General features: G+C 37.7%; 1 protein-coding gene across 1 annotated transcript in view; it reads left to right on the top strand.

Annotated features, from left to right (window-relative positions):
- GCS2alpha (glucosidase 2 subunit alpha) overlaps window positions 1-23,865 on the top strand; it is a 152,664-nt gene that overhangs the window by 19,061 nt on the left and 109,738 nt on the right. Inside the window, exons 3-6 of the mRNA XM_067151611.2 lie at window positions 6,593-6,829; window positions 6,944-7,117; window positions 21,605-21,814; window positions 21,908-22,009. Coding sequence (XP_067007712.2) covers window positions 6,593-6,829; window positions 6,944-7,117; window positions 21,605-21,814; window positions 21,908-22,009 — 723 coding nt within the window. The remainder of the gene's footprint in view (window positions 1-6,592; window positions 6,830-6,943; window positions 7,118-21,604; window positions 21,815-21,907; window positions 22,010-23,865) is intronic.

The following is a 23,865-nucleotide window of genomic DNA, read 5'->3' as shown; positions in this document are numbered from 1 at the left end:
ACTGGAATAAGGGGAGAAGGAAAGAAATCCACGATCACTTGCATCAATAATACAGTATTGTAAATGCTTATTTGAATACCTTACAACAAAATCTACTTGTTATAAACCACCCTGCAAAGGATTCCTTACTGAAACATTGCACAACCTGACAAACTGAACCTGCACCAGGCACTAAGAAAATATGAAAGAAAGTAAATGTCTGACAGCCAGTAATCAAACATTCACAAATTATTTCAGCTTGCCTCAGGTGGAGATTGTCAAATACAAAACAAACCTAATAAATAGGCCTACAAGTAATTTTCTGATATCATTATACACTCAAAGTTTTAAGTGAATTCTCTCTCTTCAGTTAATCTTTGGCTTAAAATGAATACCTACAGATCTTTGGAACAAGAGACTTCTTAACAGTGGAGAAGGCGAAGTAAAGAACCACTTATAGAATCCAGTGAAATATTAAGTTATGTCTCTTTCTGTATGTGCCAGTCATTTTCAGCTTAGAATAACAAGAGAAAGAAGTATAAACAGACCAGAACATGAACAATAACCAGTCTTTATCCCTCAGAAATAGGTTGATGAATCACTCCTTTAACATCATGTTTAGATTTCTATGATTTATCCCAAGAGTATGTAGGTGACCCTGAAAGAGAAATGCACATTTGAATTCAAATGACACCTAATGATAATGATAAATTATTCTGTGATTTTTGTATCCAATCCTGTAATATATATTCAGCATTCTTAAAACTCCAAGTCTCATCCAAGAAAACAACAGGTTTATGGTTTTCGCCGTCCTTATTTTGCATGTACTCCCCCAGAAAACAGAATTTCTTAAAGCGTATGTCTTTACGTTCTCTAACGTATGATCTCCTTTGTACAAATTCCTTGTCCTTCAGAATTCTTTGTAATGATGTTAATGACCCCTTGCACAATCAAGTATCATAATATGCATTCATGTGGTCAAAGAACCTTTGCTATTGTTAAGACTTCTTCTGTGGGGAGAGAAGTCAGGTTATAACAGGCTCAAAAGAGCTGCAAACTGGTACATGCACAAAGTGTTTCTGGGAGGTTATCTCATCTGAGTGTCACTTTCCATAAATAATGATGCAGTAGATTCCGTGTGTGAAATTGTTAACCTTTATGTAATTCATAATAAATAAACTTTGCTATCGCTTCCTTAGAAAAACTGCGTACGGGTGAGCACTATAGAGTTTGAGGTCTTGGTTCTTATTGAAATTGTTTTGTTGTTTGTGGATTTCAAGTACCTTTGCACTGAAGTTACAAATGTTGGTAGGATGTAATAGAAAGAATCTGTGTTTTGTAAATGGATATAAAAGATTTGAATGTGTATAGCATATTCTGTTGGCTTTTTCTTGCTCACTCATTCAGTAGGTCTTGTTTTCTGCAAGACAGTTGCTGATTATTGTATGTATTTTACAGACAAAGACTGCAATGTAATAGACTTGTTCTCATTGTGCATTCCGATCAGAAATCTGTCTCCTCATTGCAATCCTGTATGTTCCCCAGTCCTTAATGCAATTCAATCAGCCTGTTAGGGTCCCTAGATTCTGCCAGTCAGAAGGTAGCATACTTAGGGCCGGTTTCATCAACATGGGTTAAACCTTAACCCCAAGTTATACAGTTTTAACCCTGAATTTGACTATTCATTCTGTTTCATCAAGGAGGGTTATTTTTAACTGTAGTTTAAGGCCAGAATTAACTTAACCCCTTCTTTCACCTGGGTTAAACTGTTTATTTGAGGTTAAAAGCAAAATGGCCACCGTAAATCATGCGTTTGATGCAGAGTTGCTTTATGCACGTTATGCATTTGTTAAATGATGTTCCTAACAGAAATAGGCCTATGATAAGAAGGAACGACTTTGAAAATCAATCTGAGGAACAATTTCTTAAGAGATATAGACTGTAAAAAAAACGTCGTCAGTAAAGTCGTTGATGAAATTTGCGAGAGGTTAAAATACACAGCTGATTGAAACAAACTTGGGCTTGCGAACTAAAGTAGAAACTACGTTGACCGTAATGGTAGCAACAGGTGTGCTACACAATATTGCTGTAGAGACCCGAGATGAACTTCCCCCCACAGGACTTGACTCTGCATCAGTACCTCACAGGAAGGAGAAGGAACAGGAATGTTGGGATTGAGAATAACATCATTCTTCACATTGATAACGACAGCACTGCAGTGGTATATAGGAATGCAGTTGCACAACAATACTTCAATAATTGTAAACATAACACTTATGAACATTATACTGTGTATTACATAGTGGTTATACAGAAATGCACTTTGAAACTAAACTGTGTATTTACTTTGTGTATGTTATTGCTAATGTGAAGGTGTGCCAACTTTCAAAAAACAACTCTTGGCACAGAAAAGCTAAAATTCAATATCAGAAAACTAATAGTTATATAAGCAAGTTAAAACTTGTAAAAAAACAACATTAATAACAATAATAATCTAATTATTAGGTGTGTAAGAAACTCATGAGTCCATATAACTAAATTCTAACTAATCACTATTATTTAGGCATCTCTTTTCCCTACTGAGCTTTTCGATTTCTATTTTCATTTTTAGAAGTTCCTTTTTGTAGGTATACTTATCTTCAGTCATTTTCATTTCTGTTTTGCAGAGAGTTGTTTGTTCCTCAGCAAGTGCAGTGATGTTTTCCCAACAGATGCTCACCTGGAAACAAAAATTATAGTTGGGAATCTTGGTAATCGTGCAACACTCTACGTTCGACCTACAACATGAATCAGCTGATAACACTAACCTCGTAGAATCATGGTGCCTTTCTCCCTCCCCTTTTCATCAGCTCTGTTGAATCTTTAGTCTGGAAGTAACAAAAATCTGTTAAAATACTACTCGAGGCAAACACATACAATAATGAACAATTTCGGATTTTATCTCAAAGACCCGCACTAGTGTGCAGTGAACTAATATAACATAGTAGTGCACTTGACAGTCCGACTCATTGGCTGAATGGTCACTGTTGAGGTTTTCGGTTCAGAGGTTCCCGGGTTCGATTCCCAGATGGGTCAGGGATTTTAATAGCCTCTGATTAATTCTTCTGGCCTGGGGACTGGGTGTTTGTGTTTGTCCCAATACTTTCCTCTTCATATTCGCACAATACACTACACTACTAACCACCACAGAAACACGCAATAATGATTACATCCCTTCATATAGGGTAGGTATCGGGAAGGGCATCCGGCCGTAAAACAGGGCCAAATCCACATGTGCGACACAGTTCACACCCACAACCCCACAGATGTGAAAAAAGGCAGTAGAAAAAGAATAGTAGTGCACTTAATAATAATTAATAATTATGACTTCATTGATTTATATTCATCTAAACTAGTTCTTATATTCTTTTTAAACAAACATTTTTATAAAGAACAATCAGCTGAATAGTGAGCACAAAAGTTAAGAAATAATTATATGAAAATCAGTTGACTTCCAGGTGGCGTAGATTTCTCGTATGAAGTAGAGGAAACCTGAAGAAATTTATTCAATATTTTGCATGGTGTTTCGTCCTTGTTTGATGGTGTGCTGACTTGCTGTGATAATATGTTATGTTCAGGTGTGGTGGCTTGAAACAATGTGCTGCCTTGAGGTTCTTCAGAAACGTCAATATTGACTTCTTGTAACTCAGTCCCTAAATCCTGACTATTTTCATTTTCTTCATGAATAATTTCAACATCTCCTAAAATGAAACATAGATAGCATTATAATTAAAAGTTCATATTACGATGTTATCTGTTCGAAAATTAAATTCCCGTTACCGGAATATATAATACAATTGAAATGTAATTAAATTAATGCATTACTTACCATAATACTCTGCATCACAGTCATATGGGTTGACATTAGGCTCACTTTGGTCCCTTATTAGGTAGAGAACACTTCATCAATTTTTGTTGTCGTAAAGGACCTCCATCTGTTTTAAGTCTTGACAGACGCTCCTCGCCCTTTGCTCTCCTCGCTGCCTTTTTAATATTTTTATAGAACTGTTTTAGTTGTTTCATAAATCTCACTGTAATGTGGGCAATGCTATTAAATTCCCCTGTTATTCTTTCCCATGTGTCCTTTTCTTTTAATTTTACACCATCAGTCTTCTTGCATTCTGTAATGCTTTGGTACTTGGTGGCTAATTCAATAAGTAATGCTTTTCCTAAAGTAGAAAAATTTGTGCCCCTGTTTCTCTTCTGAACTTCCATTTTTCGATCACGATCACGAAAGAATATCAACCACAGACCTGAAAAAGAAAACAAAATACCGCGCAAACAAAAGAACCAAGCAAGAAGTGTGTTCATAATCTCTGATCTCTAATCTTTGATTAGTACGGCAGCTGTTTCCAGCGAGGGTTAATGCAGTGTTAGTTAACCCTCTGCCGAAATAGCTTGGTGAAACGCGTGACTTGTAAGAATGAGTTAAAATATTAGCCCTAAGTTAACAAACCCAGGCTTAGAGTATATTTAACCCACGTTGATGAAACCGGGCCTAAGGGTGATTCAGTGATGTCATAACCCAGGTGCAAGCCAGTCAGAAACCAGTAACATTCGTTGGCATTGCTCAAATAGCTCAGTGTTTTAAATCATTGGTACAATTACCTTGATGACAAGAATAAATTTGACAAAGATCAGCATGCTGCTGAAGTCATCTAATACTGTTGCTGATGGAATGACATGAAGCATAAGTCTCAAGCCAGGAAGATTTGACTTGAATTCATGAATTGGAAGAATGTTCCTTTGTTACCTGTTAGAACACTTAAGATTAGGTTTAAAAAATTTCTGTTTAATTTTACATCGGTGATGAAAATTCTTACCTGAAGGGCAAATTGTCACGCATAGATCGCTTAAGATTTCCATGCCTTCAAATGATATAAATTGTTGTAGTGGCATATATGACTTGAAACAGAACTAGGTCAAGGATAAACCAGAACAGACGTACGTCTGAAAGAAAATATCATGAAAATGTGTCAGAATTGTGGTAAAACATCCGTTTGCCTTCAATATGAAATTACTTCAGCTTGTGCATTGCCACTGATTATGAATTTTTGGCAAAATGTGCACCACCTTTCTTCCACCCTACCTAGCTGATCTGCTCCTATCAGACTTATTTTCTGTAAATACCCTGTATGGACAACAATTTCTATCATTTGAAGGCAGGGAAATCTTGAGTGATCTATGCATGATTTCCTAAGGTGTCCCTTGGGACTAGCAGAAGTTGAGTGGTGGATATGAATTGAAACAGAGAACAGGTCAAGGGTAAACCCAGAACAGTTTTAAAGAAGTAGTTTGATAACTTTCGGAGAAGCCTTAAACTTCAGATATGATGCAAGTAAAGGTTTTTGTTCTGTGAATCACTTTGTCTTTTTGAAAGATCCACACCTGATGCCTAATATCCTGTGTACTAATAGCGTGATGATTAGACTATGAGTTGTGGTCTGTAAGAACATTTTGTCAAGATAGTGCAAAATGCTTTTACACTGTAAATCCAAGTTCTTGCTGTATTCCTTTTGAACATTGGCCAGCTTAAGTTCATTGTTTGGATTTGAGAAAATTCACGAGTCTCATCAGTGCTCCTTATGGATTGAAACTAAAGTAACTAGTTGACAGTTTTTGTTGCCAGCGGGTTGAGTATACGGTGGGGTTTCTCTTACAGAAGTTATTTTCAAGCCACTGTGGTTCTGTTGTTTGTGTATAATTTATCTTGCTTCCAAGTAATGGACAACACAAGCCCATTTGAAAAAAATAGTGAAATTAAGCTTTCCCATACAACTCTATCTGCAGTTACCACTATAACCTTATCAATTTCCATACTTCTTTAAAATCGCTTAATACCAAATCTCATATCCTTGGTTGTATGGTTCTCTTCTTACCCTCTGCCAGTCTACTGGGTAACTTATCATCCTGTTTTCATAGTATGGCCCCACTGTAAGTTGATTAAAATTGGTGAAAGCATATTCTTCTGTGTGTTCCACTACATTACACCAATTATTGCTTCTTACTTTCATTGATTACCTCTTGCTTATACTTGTTCCTTAAATTATCCAGAATTTCAAGCTGAAAGCTTGCATTTAAGATATAGTTGCTTCACACCCCGCCATCAGCAGCCCTAAAGATGTTTTTTCTAACTTCACCCCTGGCAAATGCTGTGGCTGTATTATAATAAGGCCATAGCTGCTTTCATCCCAGACCTAGCTCTATCGTACCCCTGTCTCGCTGCAAACCTATCTGAGTCAGGGCAGTGTTAAACGGCGTGTTAAACAAGTGATTCAATCATGCAGCTTTCTTTAGTACTTGAACTTTATCTCGTTAACATATTCTTCTGTGTGTTCCACCACATTGCACCAATTATTGCTTCTTACTTTAATTGATTACCTCTTGCTTATACTTGTTCCGTAAATTATCCAGAATTTCAAAATTCTTTTGTGTGCTGTACCTCTAAAGAAATCTTAGGAAGGTAACCTGAATGAAGTTTTGCATTCCCTTCGCCTGTTTCTCCTCAAATATAAGGTTGTAATGTCAGATTTTTTGTTGCTAATTTCATTTTTAAATTTCTTGTTCTTTACAGGCGATGTCGGAATGTTCAGCCTGGGAATTCCAATTATGTATTGCAGCTAAGTACCGTGCAAGTTGAGGAGTCCAGCATAAATGCTGAAGTATTTAATACTCAGAATATGGTGAAGTTCAAGCTTCAGTTGATTGCTCTTGCTGATAATACCTTTAGAATGAAAATCACAGAATGGTCTGGAAGCAAGGAACGTTATGAACCAGACAATGTCTTAGTTGGTAAACCTGTAGAAGAGAGGTGAGTTTGTGTTATACATGTTTTTTATTTTCTCAGTTTCAAAGACTACTGAATAAAACGCTGTGCACTAGATATCAGTGATTATGATATTTGTATGAGTTGTTTTGCTTGCAGGCTGGAAGTAGTGGAGAAAACTCAGGATTACATCACCATAAAATCTGGTGGAAATAAAGTGACTCTTATTAGCAGCCCATTCAGAATCGATGTTTATTCTGGAGAACATCTTGCTATAAGTGCAAATAGTAGAGGTCTCTTCAGATTTGAGCACTACCGCACAAAACCAGAAAAGTAAGATGCTATTTTATCATTTTTTTATTTGCCACACATTTGTCCAAAATGTGGGGTTTTTTCAGTAGCTATCAGAGGGTAGGCACACTGGTAGAACATTTTAAGACATGGGAATCATTTAGACTTAGAAATTGTAATCCACCTATTTGCAGATGAAGCAGTTTTTATTTATATTAATATAAAAAGCAAAGTTGGATTAAATAACTTGTGGTTGTTTTAGATGTGAATATAAATTAGGCAGTTACTTGTATGTATGGCTAATGTTTGCAGCTTTATTTAAATCATCTTCTTGTGGGCCTGGAGAATGATGATGATGGTCGTAAGGCCTTGGCAATCATATGCAGACATTTCAGTCTGACACTATCTGGCTATCTTCTTGTCAACTTCAACAACGATCTCTTTTACCCTAGGCCTACTACTGTAGATTTCAGAGTAAACTGAATCTCTCTTGGGCATATAAGGCTGAGTCTGTGAAGAATGATAGTCCTGATACACTAGCCTTATGTTATAGATTGCTGTTGTACTTTCTTTAAAATAGCAAAATAATTGTGGATTTGGTTCAGGGCAAATTACTGGAAAGTGTTTTGAGTGAAAATTAATCTTCTGATGTTAACCCATTCAGATCCACTATCTATTATTTTCTAAATACTTATTCATTTTACAACTTTTGAAATGGCTTGTAGTTGTGCATAGACTTTCTTATTTCTGGTAACAAAAGGACTTGGTTAAAGTAGAACTAAATGACAGTATAGGGGCATAATAGTTGAAGGGATATTGTTACTGTACAGGCTTCTCTCCAGCGGGGCGATGCTTTGAATCCAAGCCAATGTCTGAGGGATTTGTGAAATTAAAATTCACATTCCTGTAATTTGGATTCCAAGCAAAACTGGAGATTCTGTGGCTATGATCATGATAACAGTAGTAGAAAACAACTTTGCTTGATTGAATGGTAGCATGCAAGCATGGCTGAATATCCAGCAGGTATGACAATCAGTCCTCTCGATTTTGTGCAAAAAGAAAATGTTATTGATGCTACTTACTTGGGATCCACTTTCATATAATACTGTACATAGTTACAAGTGGTTACACTAGCTGCTTCAGTGAATTGAAAATAGTGTCTGCTTCACAGACCCAGTCTTCAGGTTCAGTTGTGGCTGAGGCAATAATTTTTGAAATTCGGGCACTTTCTCTCTCTCTCTCTCTCTCTCTCTCTCTGTTGTGAGTGCTAATGTGGAACTGATAGCTGCGAGATTCGGGTCACATAGCTGTCACCTTGCATTTGAAAGATAGCGGGTTCAAACCCCTCTGTCAGCAGCCCTGAAGATCGTTTTCCATGACTTCCCATTTTCGCACTGGGTGAATGGTGGGGTTGTACCTTAATTAAGGCCACGGTTGTTTCTTTTCCACTCCTAGCCCTTTCCTATCCCAGCATCGCCATAAGACCTACTGCATCTTTTGGTGCAGTGTAAAGTAAAATTGTGTGTGTGAGTGTTATTAGTGCTACAGGTTGCAGATGTGACAGTGATTTATAGATATACCCATCGCTGATATTCCTGTGTGTTCATGAGCTGTTTGCATCTTTTTTCTTCAGAATATTGTTTAAATGTCCATTCTCTATATTAAGTTCTATCTGTGTTGTTCAGATGTCAAATACATCCATATAAAGATGGCTTGCTGATGACTTAGAAAACAGCCTGTCAAAAAGCTGAATAACTTCTAAAGAATTTTGTTCTACTACTAAAGGCACAAGTTTTGTTGGTCACTGGCTATATAGGGAATTGGGGACTGGGGAGGGGGAAGAGTGCTGCTTCAGTGTTCATTTTTGTACTACTGTCAATCAGAGAAGAATATCTATTAGGACCAAACTTTGCATTTTCCGAAGTAATGTCAAGGCTGTTCTATTATATGGGTCCGAGACCTGGAAAGTGACTAAAGTGATTACCTCCAAGTTGCAGACCTTTGTCAACCGCTGTTTAAGGAAGATTCTAAACATCTACTGGCCGGAAGTAATCTCCAATGATGAACTATGGAGAAGGACGGGTGAAACCGAGATGGCCATACAGATAAAGAGACGGAAATGGATAGGGCATACGTTGAGAATAAGGAATGAAGCCATTGAGATAGAGGCACTGGATTGTAACCCGCAGGGTAAAAGGAGAGAAACCGGGCGAGTTGGCCGTGCGCGTAGAGGCGCGCGGCTGTGAGCTTGCATCCGGGAGATAGTAGGTTCGAATCCCACTATCGGCAGCCCTGAAGATGGTTTTCCGTGGTTTCCCATTTTCACACCAGGCAAATGCTGGGGCTGTACCTTAATAAAGGCCATGGCCGCTTCCTTCCAACTCCTAGGCCTTTCCTATCCCATCGTCGCCATAAGACCCATCTGTGTCGGTGCGACGTAAAGCCCCTAGCAAAAAAAAAAGGAGAGAAAGGCCCAAACAAACATCTGTAAACGTGGAGGCAATGGAAGAAGGCAAGACCTGGAGAGATGTGAAGTGGTTGGCTGGCAACAGGATTAGATGGAGATGCTTTGTTGATGCCCTATGTTTCACAAGGAACAACAGAAATTGAGTCAGTCAAAGAAAGTTAAACAAATGTTGACAAGTAATTAGTCCAGCTAAGTCTGAACAATATTCACTTCATGATTAAATGAAGAGTATATTAAATAGACAAATGTAAAGAAGTACAGTGCTGTAGATGTTTGTTTCACTCTTATATGAAACTTTTTTTCCTGTATAAACAGTAGTTTTATTCTGTAGACTTGCTAAGCAGGAACATCAACTGGCAGTTGTCCTTTTCATACTCAGAGCATTCGGCATCTTTGGCAATCGTTTGGATCTGGTGAGGTATATATGATTCGGTTAGTGTTGCTTCAGCCATAGTGCTTGTATAATACACTAAATCAGTTCAAAAGAACTAATGTAAACAAGCTTTTATCAACAGAATGCAATTGTCAGTAGCATAGCAAACTTAAGACTGGAAATTTTGTAGCAGAACCACGAGAAATCGGAGTGGTCAAAGCCCATACCGCATTTCAACATAGTTAGCTCTGCTTATGAAGTTTACTGAAACATAGAGGGTGGGGACTAGGGAGTCTAATGCTCAGGAAAACCTGGACGTGTCGTAGTTTTATTCAGTTACTTCTGCTGAACGCTTGGTGAAAATTAATTTTACTAGAAATTGAAGCAACATTGGAGATATAACCTTATCACTTGTTGGTGTGCAGAGGGAGCAAAATGAAGACAAAAAAGGAGTACCAGTATTTGCAATGATAGGGAAATTATTAAGAGCTTGGATTTTAGAAATGATACTGTAGACTAAGCGACATCTTTAAGGGCACAACATACACTACATTTTGCTTGCCAGCTTGCATGAACAAACCTGAATCACAAGGTAGACTAGGTGTGTATGCTAGTAAATTAAATGATTTGCTGGGCATAAGCTTTCTTAGGCATGGCGTGAGAAAAGTCTACAGCTGCTTCATATTTTTCCGTGTGAACAAGCGAGACATGGTACAAGTTGTAGCGTATGTTGGTACGTGTTCAGTTTCAACTTCTGGGTAAATTTTGTAGCAAAATTGAGCAATTTGCATTAATTATCCTGGGTCGTTGTACCAGAGTTCATAGTTATTTACAGACAAAACACTTGCCCATGGGAAATTAAATCAAAAAAATAATCTGAACATTACAGAAAGAATTATTGATTGAAAAACTGAAAACAATTATTAAATATAAATTTTAGTATGATTTACTTTACTAATAAGGACTAAATACCTTTCTTCATCCGCCTGTAAGTAATTATACCATTTGCCTGGTTCCAACCTCAATTCACTCGGTAAGTTCGTGTGTAAGAAATCTTATAGTTTCATTGGCCATTTCTTTGTCTATTTTGTTTTCGGAAGTGTTCTTCTCTTCTTTATCTTGGAAATGGCTGTAAGAGCTACATGCATATGGTCGTTCACTGTTTTTTCTCTCAGACATTTGATCAAAACTGTGTGAAATAAACTGAATGGTGTGTGCCAGTCTTAGTGTTCTGTCTAAGCTTGCAACATAGTTTTGCACATGCATATTGTCAAGAAAAACTTTAGTTGTCTGGTGTCCTTTAGATAAGGCCAGTTGAGTTACTTTTTTGTAAATTTGAGTGTGAAATTTCACTTCCCCAAAATTGTTATTTCAAAATTTGTTTTATGGTACTTCTCTAGATTTCTAAAACAAAGAAAATGTTCTAATACTTTCTATATAAACATTCTCTACCTTCATATTGTAGGTGGTCGAATGTTCTAAGATGAAGGAGATTGCAGGCTAAGGGCTCTATTCAGGATCAGAATTCAGGACAGATGTCTGTGAGAAATCGGTATGAGTCACTCCATGTAGAACAGAAGGAAGATGAGGAACAGGGAACTGTTGCTGAGAAATGTGGAAGTAGGAGGAAGAGAAATGATAGGAAAGGGAAATGTAGAGTAGAGGATAGGATAGGAAAAGACAGGTGTAACAGGGTCATGGCTGGGAGAAAATGGAGGAAGTAGCTTCTGCAGTTGTCAGGAAAGATAGGGCTGACCAAGAGGGGAAGGGATCAAATAAGGTGGGTAGGGTTGAGGCTCTAGTCATGGGGGATTCCATTGTTACACATGTGGGGAAAGTTTGTGGAGGAAAGGGAACCAGGGTAGAGTGTTAATCTGGGAATTGGGTTGAGGCAAATGTTGAAAGTAGAAGAGAAGGGGGGGGGGGGGAAGAAAAGGTGGTAGTGTTTCCTGTTGGTACCAACAACGTAAGGCAAGCCAGTATAAGTACCAACATAGTTGGGGATGTGTGGGATCTGGTAATTGCAGCACGGGTAAAGTTTAAGGAAGCGGAGATTATCAGTGGAATACTGTGTAGGAGGGATACTGACTGGAAGGTGATTGGGGATTTAAATGAGACTGGAGTGGGTACGTGGGGAAACTGGGAGTGAGATTTCTAGATCCTAATGGATGGATAAGAGATAGGGATCTGCTCTCAGATGGCCTTCACTTAAACTGCTTTGGTATGTATAAGTTAGGAAATTTGTTTATAAGGGTTATAGGCAGGTACATTCAGGGAAACGGGGTGGTCTAGGGAGCTGTGATAAGGGTACAGAGATCTAAAAGTCAAGTAGGGATGATATAAAAATATTAGTGTTGAACTGTAGAAGTATTGTAAAGAAAGGCATAGAATTAAGTAATTTAATTGATATATATGTACCAGATATTGTAATAGGAGTTGAATCATGGCTGAGAAATGATATAATGGATGCAGGAATTTTATCACGGAATTGGATTGTGTTGTAGAAATAGGCTACGAATGGTAGGAAGGGGAGCATTCATTCTGGTGAAAGAAGAAATTGTAAGCTACGAAATTCTAGGTGTAAGGCTTATTTCTGGAGATAATAGGCAACTTGATGTCTTTGGAGTATACAGACCAGGAAGGGGTAGCGCTGATGCTGATTCAGAATTATTTGATAAGATGATCAGCTATGTGGGAAATGACATGGAAAGGAATGTGATTGTAGTGGGAGATGTCAATTGGGAGGATAATGTGAATGACAGGAAGTATGACCAACAAATGGCAAACAAGTTAATATGGGAAGGACAGCTGATTCAGAAAGTGATGGAACCAACCAGAGGGAAGAATATACTGGACATGGTGCTGGTAAAACTAGATGAGCTCTATAGAGAAATTGAGGAAATAGATGGTATTAGTGATCACAAACCTGTTTTTGTCATAGTTAAAAATAAATGTGACAGAAAGGAAGTTCTTAAAAGTAGTACTATTAGGCAGTATCATATGGCTGATACTGCAGGCATGAGGGAGTTTTTAAAAAGTAACCAACGGTATGATCGGTGAAGGTAAGGGTGTATTCTGCCCGAAGGCAGGTCCGAACTTCCGCAGAGGTGTGCCTGAGCTGGAGTTTACGTGTGGTAGGGTGGCCAGTTCCTTTCCGCTCCTCCATTCCCATACCCCCACCAACAGCACGTGGCAACCCATCCAAATCTTGAGCACGTCCAATGTTGCTTAACTTTGTAGATCTCACGGGATCCGGTGTTTCAACATGGCTACAGCCGTTGGCTGATCGGTGAAAAACGATAAATAAAAATGTAAACAGGCTCTGGGATGGGTTTGAAGCAATTGTTAAGGAATCTGAACAGGTTTATACCTTTAAAGATGTAAGAAATGGTAAAGACCCACTTTTATTATAACAGAGAAATAAAGTGACTTAGAAGGAAGTGCAGATAGAAAAGAAATGGTTAGAAATGGCTGTGGAAGTAAGGAGAAATTGAAGGGACTTACTAGGAAATTGAATGTGGCAAAGAAGTCAGCTAAGGATAACATGATGGCAAGCATAATTGGCAGTCATACAAATTTTATTGAGAAATGGAAGGGTATGTATAGATACAAAAAGGTACTAAGGAGGACATTCCAGGAATCATAAGAGCTAGGGGAGTATGCATGTGAGGATCTTCAAAAGGCAGAAGTACTCAGTTAGCAGTAAAGATTGTTGGTTACAAGGATGATTTCCAGATAGAGGAGGTGACTAATGCTAAAGAAGTATTAAAATTTACCTATGATAACAATGGCATTTACAATAAGATATGAAAGTTGAAAACTAGAAAAGCAGCTGGAATTGATAAAATTTCTGGGGATATACTAAAGACAATGGGTTATGATATAGTACCATATCTGAAGTACTTACTTGATTATTATTTGCATGAAGGAACTGTACTATATGAATGGAGAGTTGCTATGTAAGCCCCTGTGTACAAAGGAAAGCGTGATAGACATAAAACTGTAAATTACAGGCCAGTAAGTTTGACATGCATTGCATGTAAGCTTTGGGAAAGCACTCTTTCTGATTATATTAGACATGTTTGCAAAATTAATAACTGGTTCAAAAGAATGCAGTTCGGGTTTAGGAAAGGTTATTCCACTGAAGCTCAATTTGTAGGATTCCAGCAAGATATAGCAGATATATTGGATTCAGGAGGTCAAATGGACTGTATCATGATTGACCTGGCTAAGACATTTGATAAGAGGGGAATTCCTCAATGCAGTATTATTTGACCTTTGTTTTCTTATATATATAAATGATATGAGTAAAGAAGTGAAATCAGAGAAGGCTTTTTGTGGATGTTATTCTGTCATCATCATAATTTCCCTTTATCCAACTGTAGCTGGGTAGTAGCAAATATGGTTCCTCTCCACTTTCTTCGGTCTTCCCACCACTCCTCCAAAACTGTGTCCCAGTCCATGTTTCTTTCTGTAATACTGCGTTGGATTGTGTCCTTCCATCTCAATCGTGGTCGTCCACAGCCTCTCCTTCCTTGCATTTGCATTTCCATCACCTTTTTTGGCATTCTTTCATCACTCATTCGCTTTATATGCCCAAACCATCTTAGCTGGCTCTTCTCTATTCTATCATTCATTTTTTCCACTCCAATTTCTTTCTGGATTTTCTCATTCTTTATTTTGTCTTTTCTACTCTTCTGTATCATACTCCTCAAGAACTTCATTTCGGCTGCCTGTATTCGACTCTCATCCTTCTTTGTCATTGTCCAAGTTTCTGCTCCATAAATTGTTATGGATACGTAATACATCTTGTACGTAGTTTCCTTTGCTTCCATTGGCAAATCTTTGTCCCATAACATGTTTCTTACACTATGATAGAAACAGCTTCCTGCTTGAATCCTTTTACTGTACTAATCTCAGCATCCAGTCAAGCATTCTCCATTAATTCACTCCCCAGGTATTTGAACGTTTCCACTACTTCCAGGGGCTTGTCTGCAAGTCTAATCTGACATTTCCCTTCTTTCTCCCCTCTAGTCATAACAAGAGAGACACTCTTTTCTACACTTATTTTCAGTCCACAATCTTAGATCTTCCCATTCACCACATCCAATTGTTCTTGAAACTTCATGTCCTCGTTTCCCCAAATCACAATATCATCTGCAAATAACATGATGTTCATTTCTCTTCCTCCATATGTTGCTTTTGCTTTTCTCATGACGTCATCCATTACTATTGTAAACAGGATTGGCGAAAGGACACTATGCACCAGACTGTCCCAAACTTTAGTCCTGGGGGCCTTTTCGGTGTCAATGAATGTCATTACCATATCATTCCCATACTCCTATTACTTTTCCATTAGTTTTCTCATAATGAAAATGGTCTTTATTGTTGACCTTCCACTTCTGAAACCAAACTGATTTTCCTGTGTCTGATTTTCAACCCTCAACCTTATCCTACTTTCCAGTATCCTCTTCATTATCTTAGCAACATGGGATATCAGAGAATTCTCCTGTAGTTTTTCAATACTTTATCACCTTTCTTGAAAATTGGGATGATAATTCATTTTTGCCAATCCTCAGGGACCTCCTTATTCTCACAGACAATCCTGACAACTCGATATGTCTACTGTAGGCATACAGCTCCAGCTGCCTTTATCATCTCCACTGAAATTTCATCTATTCCAGAAGTTTTTCCATTCTTCATCTTTCTTAATGCCATTTCAGTTTCATTCATTGTAATTTCTTTATCCTTTTCTTCATCAACTAATTGCCTTTCCTAGTCATACATTGAATGACTCTCATTAGTTCTGAAAATACTCTCTCCATCTATTTCTTATTTATTCTGGCTTTGTTAATATTATGCTGCCTTCATCCTTCACACATCTGGTGTTTACTTGATCACTCTTTTTGTTTCTTAAAATACCATACAATAATTTCTTGCTGCCCTGCATATCATCTCTCAATTTCTGTGTGAATAAGGCCCAGCTTTTTCTCTTTTCTTCCTCCACTACTTTCTTAGTCAAAGTCTTTGCCTCCACAGATTATTTTCTACTTTTTTCAGTCTTAGATGTTTTCCATGCCTTCCATACCATTTTCTTTTCCTTCACTTTATACCCTATCATTTCACCAGTGTCTCTTTGTCTTTCACATTTCCTGATGTTCTACCACATACCTTTTCTGCACATCCAACCAGTGCTTCCTTACATCTTTTCCATTCATCTTCAATGTTCTCCATCTCTGTCCTGGGTACCAAGGGTATTCTCTCTTCTTAATGGGAGTTTTTCAATCTTTCCCACATTCAGTTTTCCTATCACAACTCTATGACCTCCATCAAAGGCTTCTTCAGGCATGGCTGTAACATTTAAAAGGTTCTTCCGGTGTTTTCTGTATGATTATATAATCATAGTGTTTGTTAGTCTGTCTCCCCAACCATACCTTGTAATCTTCTGACTGTTCTTCTTCCTAAACCAGGTGTTTACAACAATCATTTGGTTCCTCATGCAAAAATCCATCAACAACTCGCCTTAGGGCCGATGGCCTCAGATGTTAGCCCCCTTTAAACAACAAGCATCACCATCACAACTCGCCTTCTGGGTTTACATTTCCATATCCAAAGGGCCCTACATCATCTTCCTTTCCTTGATTTCCATTCCAACTTGTGCATTTAGATCTCCCATCAATAGCACTCCCTTATCTTCTATCTGTTCCTCTACTTCCTCCAAAAAGTCTTCTAGATGTTCATCTATGCAACCTGTTTGTGGGCCATACAACTGAATAGATCTTTCATGCCATTTGCAAACTGGAGTCTCATCACTAGAGACCTGAAAAATTAGCATCCATGTTTCAAAATTAGCATCTATTTACAAAGTTAAAATAATCGCATGGTATTATTAATTTTAACGATTCCAAGTTTATGAAGTGCAATTATTGTCCTTGGTTCACACATAATACAAATTCATTGTTCAAACGAAAGCATTGTCAGTACTTCGGCATTGCTTTTTTTTCAAATTGCACAGTCTGTCGGTACCCAATGTGTTGTAATGAGACAACTCGCGCTCGCTATCTACATTGTTCGATGGGGTCCACAACAACTCAAGACAGTATTTAGCAAATATGCTGACCTCTGTCTCAACTGCAGTTAATGCAAGCATGACATCACATTTTTCACTTTCTTTCATCTGGGTTTGAATTGCATGTTTCAGAGAACAGTAACCAGACCAGATATAGTTTGTTGAGAGATCTATTACTTCAGTTTCTTGAGCTCATATAATTTATCAGTGTTATTCAAAATTATTATATTTTTTTGGATACAAAGCTTGAGAAATTGACACAAAATGCTTATGGTTGGGGTCTTTAGCTTTCAATGTGGCTAGCTTGCACTGTGAAGAATGAACAGCTTTGACAAATGTGTCTCTACATGCAGCCTGCTGTAGAGGAGTGAGCTTAATCAAATCATCATTAGTTGCCACAGAAAAATTCCCCTCACAAATGATGGTAAAACTGGCGTCAAGGTTATGCAGTTTGGGGTAAACGAGATGAGAACCCTTCAAGTTCAATAAGGTCGTCAACCAATCCAGCTGCATGATCTGTGACAAAAATCATGTGAGAGTGAAGCCTATTCACTTCTCGCTCACTCAGATCAGTCAAGTACTTAAAACCACAGTTGTTGATGTCTTTCATGTCAGACATCTTGAAAAATGTACATCAGTTAAGTAAGCACTCAAATAGAAGACGGCCTGAAACCAGCTATTCCATCGGGATATGACAGGTGCAGGAAAAAGCTTTGCTTCCTTTGAAGCTCCATACTTTAATGTTAAGAATTGTAAATAATTATATTTTCGCTTTCTTGTGTTCAAAAATGTAGACATTACCATCGCAACCACATGATTTATCTGTCAGCACTGCGACCTAACTATTGCCAACCAAGCTGATCTTATGTGCCCTGCACTGTACATGCATTAAATGATCTCCTATAACCACACTTAATGTTTCATAACACTGGGTCATGTTAAGGTCACTGTCACTAACAAACACTTTAACTGCATCATATGGTACACTATAACTGCGCAGAGCTTCTAAAACAGCATGAGAGGAGTTTGTAGCATTTCCTGCATCAGGATAGTTCACAGAAACAACGTGCAGCTCTCTTTTCGATCCGGCTGGGACTTGGAATATGATAAAACACAACGGCCCATTCTATCTCTAGTTTCATCACAGATTATGTTGATGTTCTTCCTCACTAGAGCCTCTGCTGTTCTTTTCTGGTGGTAAGATGCAACTTCTAGAAAGGAAGAAAGACCTCAACTTATTACAAAATAATTTCAAATTACTGGATCAATTGGGTACGGGTAAGATAGTTCGATATGGAAATTGCACTCAAATTTGATATCCTTCAATTTTGCACATGGTTTCGATGTAATACCTAAACCGTACCCGATCAATGAAATCAAAACTTACCCGGTAGATATACTTCACGTAGAGTTCTCACACATGGCAGATCTTCATTTGAAAACTCAGTAATCCAGGCTCTTAGCTGTTTGCTTTGCCGCTTTACCAGAGGTATATTTGCTTTGGCAAATACTTCAACTGTGCGTTTTGAGAAGTTATCTCTGGAAATTTTTCGTCGTTTACAACTATCTAACTGTGTAAGCAAAGAATATTGCTTTCTTTGGGACGTACTAAAAGCAGGGTTTGAACTTTTGTTATCGCGTCGCTTACCCACGTGTTTTTCAGATTTAACATGTTTCACAATGCTATCTTTTTTTCCTCACCCAACTTGGCAGTTACAATACTTGCAAAAAACTGTCGCTGAAACTGGTATATAAACCATCCTTTGCATATTGCTGAGCCCTTTCGTGCGCCCCATAACCTAAACGATCGTTCGACTTTCTACTCTTCACTAGGCCGTGTGGTTAGGGGCACACGGCTGTAAGCTTGCAACCGGGAGATAGTGGGTTCGAATCCCACTGTCGGCAGCCCTGAAGATGGTTTTCCGTGGTTTCCCATTTTCACACCAGGTGAATGCTGGGGCTGTATCCTAATTAAGGCCACGGCTGCTTCCCTCCAACTCCTAGGCCTTTCCAATCCCATCATCGCCAAAAGACCTATGTCAGAGCGACATAAAGCAAAAAAACGAAAAAACTTCACTAGTTTCAATTTTTAACAACAGGAAAACAACGCTGTGTCTATCTCGTTTCTCCTTGACACTCGATTTACATTTTGATAATAATCGATACAGATCTTATTTCCCTTGCTATTCCCATTGTAAATATCAATTAAAGTCAGCAAGCAGCAATCGATCTGCTACATTTTTTCATCAGTCGGAACGGTCGAAAGATTTATGCATCATATTTTGAGTATTTCTGACAATTTTGCCTAAATATGTTGTTTTCGCCAGTAAAATAGCACCTTTTTGCAGAAATTTGCACCAAAATCACATATTGATACTAATTTTCCATTTTGGGTCACAATTCGCATTTTGTCGCTTTTTTTATTTTTGCATAAAAATGATTTTATTCCACATTGGAATTACCATAGGCTTGGATTTAGTACAAGATTCAAAAATTTGCATTTATCGCAAATGCGGTTTTGTTTTCAGGTCCCTACTCGTCACCATCGTCCTATCGCTGACGCATTTAGTATATTCTACATATTCTTGGATTTCTTTTCTAAGTATGATGGACACTCCATTTTTTGCTTCAGGTCCTCCACTGTAATACTTTCAGAGGAATCTCTCCCGTACCCTTCTTCTTGGTCTCGCACAGTCCAAGTATGGCCATGTATTTTTCTTTCATGAACTTGTTATTCTATATAGAGTAATAAGTTACAAGATTGTGAACAACTGCAAAATGACTTTGATAATGTTGTGAGATGGACAGCAGGCAATGGTATGGTGATAAATGGGGTTAACAGTCAGGTTGTGAGTTTCACAGATAGGAAAAGTCCTCTCAGTTTTAATTACTGTGTTGATGGGGTGAAAGTTCCTTACGGGGATCACTGTAAGTACCTAGGTGTTAATATAAGGAAAGATTTTCATTGGGGTAATCATAAATGGAAATGGAAATAAAGGGTATGGGTTCAGGGGTTGCAATAAAGATGTAAAGGGGAGTGCATACAAGTCTCTGGTAAGACTCCAAATGGAGTATGATTCCAGGTGTATGGAACCCTCACCAGGATTACTTGGTACAAGAACAGGAAAAAATCCGAAGAAAAGCAGCTTGATTTGTTCTGGGTGATTTCTGACAAAAAAGTAGCGTTACAAAAATGTTGCAAAGTTTGGGCTGGGAAGACTTGGGAGAAAGAAGACGAGCTGCTCGACTAAGTGGTATGTTATAGATGTTGATTCCCATAGGGGAACCTGAAATATTTGTCCCGAATGAGCAAATTTATAATACCAATATAAATGGTTCATTATTGGACATTATAAATTTTCCAGCTAACTCATTCCTGGTTGCCAACATTTCGCCCCAGTGTGCTAAGTTGGGCATCCAGGAATGAGTTAGCTGGAAAATTTATAATGTCCCATAATGGACCATTTATATTGGTATTATAAGTCATATATTCCGAGCTGTCAGTGAAGAGATGGCGTGGAATGACATTAGTAGAGGAATAGTTTGAATGGTCTTTAAAAGTAGGAAAGAGGACAATATGAAGATAAAGTTGGAATTCAAAAGGACAAATTGGGGCAAATATTGATTTGTAGGAAGTTGGGATGGGAATAACTTACCAAGGGAGATGTTCAATAAATTTCCAATTTCTTGAAATCATTCAGGAAAAGGCTAAGAAAACAACAGATAGGGGATGTGCCACCTGGGTGACTGCCTTAAATGCAGATCAGGATGGATTAATTGATTGATTGATTGGTTGGTTGATGGATGGATGGATGGATTGATTGATTGATTGATTGATTGATTGATTGATTGATTGATTGATTGATTGATTGATTGATTGATTGATTGATTGATTGATTGATTGTATATCTCAACAGTTGTGGCAATCAAGTTCCCCCTTCTGCTGATAGGCCTACAGGCTTGAAATACAAAAAATATTTGTAAATTTTACAACAAATGAAAGGTAAATGGAACCTTTCCATAATTCATGAAATTCATTGAAGAGGTCTAACATTTGCTACTGGCAGTAGTGACAATGTACCAGTGATGATGATGATGATGATGATGATGATGATGGAAATTCTTTAGAAACTACTCCTACTTCACAGAACTGATCTAATGTGATTGTCATATTGCTGTATAGCACAGTAAGAAAACACATACAATAGCTTAAGAGTAGTTCTTCCTACTTTCATGTTGGTTAAACATTAAGACTGGACCAAAGCCTCAACTGATAATTGTTATTATTTTATTGTCCTAACTCTTTTTTGAGTTTTGGAGGTGCTGTGATGCTGGAAATTTTGTCCTGCTAGAGTTCTCGCATGTGCCTGAAAATCTTACTGACATGAAGCTGGTGTACTGAACCTTCAAATATCACCTAACTGAGCTGGGATTGAAGCTGCTAACTTGGGCTCAGAAAGGCAGCTCTTTAGTATCTGAGCTGCTTTGCCCAGCAAATTAATTTTCTGTCTTTCATCTCTGTTATTTTTGAGTGTTGAAGTACTTCAGAATGTGTAACTGTTTTGTAACTTGTCACTCACATAATTTTTTCTTTTCTTTTCTTTTCTTTTCTTTTTGAAGTAAAGAGGGAGAAAAAGGAGATGATGGTGCTGGGACAGTTGAAGATGACACAGCCTCTGATCCTGGAGCTTGGGAAGAGAACTTCAAGTCTCATCATGATTCAAAACCTTATGGTCCTGCTGCTGTAGCCATGGACTTCACTTTTGTTGGTGCACATCATGTTTATGGGATACCAGAACATGCAGATTCATTTGCACTGAAGTCAACAAAGTAATTATCTCTGTTTTATTATATTTTCCCGTTTAGTTTAGTTTCCTATGCTTTGCCAGTAATTGACATAAATTTTCTTTTTTTCCATCCTAGGAACACTGATCCATATCGTCTGTACAACTTAGATGTTTTTGAATATGAATTGAATAATGGGATGGCTTTATATGGAGCAGTTCCAGTGCTTGTTGGACATGGGTAAGTTACAATTTTACAATTCTGCTCAAATATGAACTTTGGTGCAATCTTCCTTGAAAAACAATTGACACACTCTTTGGTGTGGTGAATGTCTAGATTTGATTTGGTATGGATTGACCAATAAGACTTACCAATACTGTGAAGTGGCTTGGTATCTCAAGAAGTTCTTTACAGTAGATGAATTTCTAGGAAATGATGAAATGAGTAATTGTATCTCTATGTCAAAGTTGTCGTTTTATTTCTGGCATTTTCCTGCTTTAGGTTGCAGGGTGTGCTCTTCTAGAATGCTGTCTCTTCTTTATTTTGTTGTAAATATCGTGTGACCATAGCTTTGTTGTTTTCAATATCACTGTTGATTGTATCCACCCACCTTTGTTTTGACCGTCCTCTAGGTTTTACCCCTAAGTAGGCAAGGATCCAGAGTTCAACACTCAGATTTTGATGAGTCTCGGTATGATGACTGGTCATATTCATCTAAAGTCCTGCTATGAAATAATCTTTAGCTATTTATTTTTATGCCTTTTACAGTGTGTTAAAATTTCAGTATTAGAATCACACTCTTACTAGTAGCAGAACTCCTCACATGGAGCAGTGTAGTGAAAGAGGAAGTGTATGGCTTGACTTGCGAACGTTTTACACAATACTTTCATAAGAAAGACATACGTCCTTTACGATATTTATGGAAATTTGATAATTAGCTTTAAAGTGAAAAATGGGATGTAAGTCCATGATATGTTGTGGATTTATTAGTAGAGAAATATCAACATTAAACCTGACAGAACGACAGAGAGTGTAAAGAGAGCTGAAGGATATGTAAAAACAGTATCTCAGAAGAAGAAATGACATTTTTGATCATTTTTAACTTTATGGACTCTTAATATAACTTACAATAAAAATATCTGTTTCAAAAAAGTAAATAAAACCATTCAACATGAATAAAGAAAACCAGAACTCCATCGGTTTTTTTTTGCCTAGAAGTTTTGGAAATCTACACTTTCCTGATTGCGGTGAACCAGCTGGAAGAAATAATTTTTGATGATTGTGTTGTCCATTATTCCAAACATTCTGATGACATGAGGGAAGAACATGATACATATCACCAGCTAGGTGCAAGTGTCCTTAACCCCTTAATCCCGTGCTGCCAACTTCTCAGGCGATATTTAAATTTAAGCTCAACAGAGGTTTAGATGCCATCAAGTTAAAGAATTCATTATGTTAAATATATGAAACTTGATGTAATGAAAATTTTAGGACTACTTACCAAGGTCATTATCAATGTTTTTCAGTAATATGTGATGACAGCAGTTTAAGGTTGTCCATAACCACCTGCAGTATTTCCAAAATATATAATTTGGGTAAGTTCCACTTTTGGTACCTATTTATTTCAGGAATATTTACAAAATAAGCAAGAAATATTTTTGTTGGAAATGTAGGCAGTCTGAAAATGTTCATGGTATAATTTCCAGGAAAGGCTGAATTAAAAAAAAAACCTTTTAGGTCCCGTATACGTATCTCATGTAGAATTGTCAACAAAATGTAAATATATGTCCTTTGCCATTGTTTGAGAGAATGCAGGGGCTGCTAAAAATCCATCCTGGTGAAATAGCTCCTGAAGGTGGGTTTCTCATTATCCCCATCAACATTATAAACCCCAAGAACACATAAATTTCCTCTCCTGTCATTGGCTCCTATTTCCTGGTGTACAACCTTGGTTTCAAGGGTGCGCCAAGTATACATTCTGCTGCATACCTATTTGTCTTTTGAACAATTAGGTCTTATCACTTCGTCGCCCAAAAACAGCATCTAAAACAAACTCAAAAGGCTTTTTGGTACCCAGCACACCTGTGAGGTTGATC

Source organism: Anabrus simplex, chromosome 7 (assembly GCF_040414725.1).
Source record: "Anabrus simplex isolate iqAnaSimp1 chromosome 7, ASM4041472v1, whole genome shotgun sequence".
Classification (NCBI taxonomy): Eukaryota; Metazoa; Arthropoda; class Insecta; order Orthoptera; family Tettigoniidae; genus Anabrus; species Anabrus simplex.
Note: the sequence above shows the minus strand (reverse complement) of the source record. Positions and strands in the feature narration are given on the sequence as shown.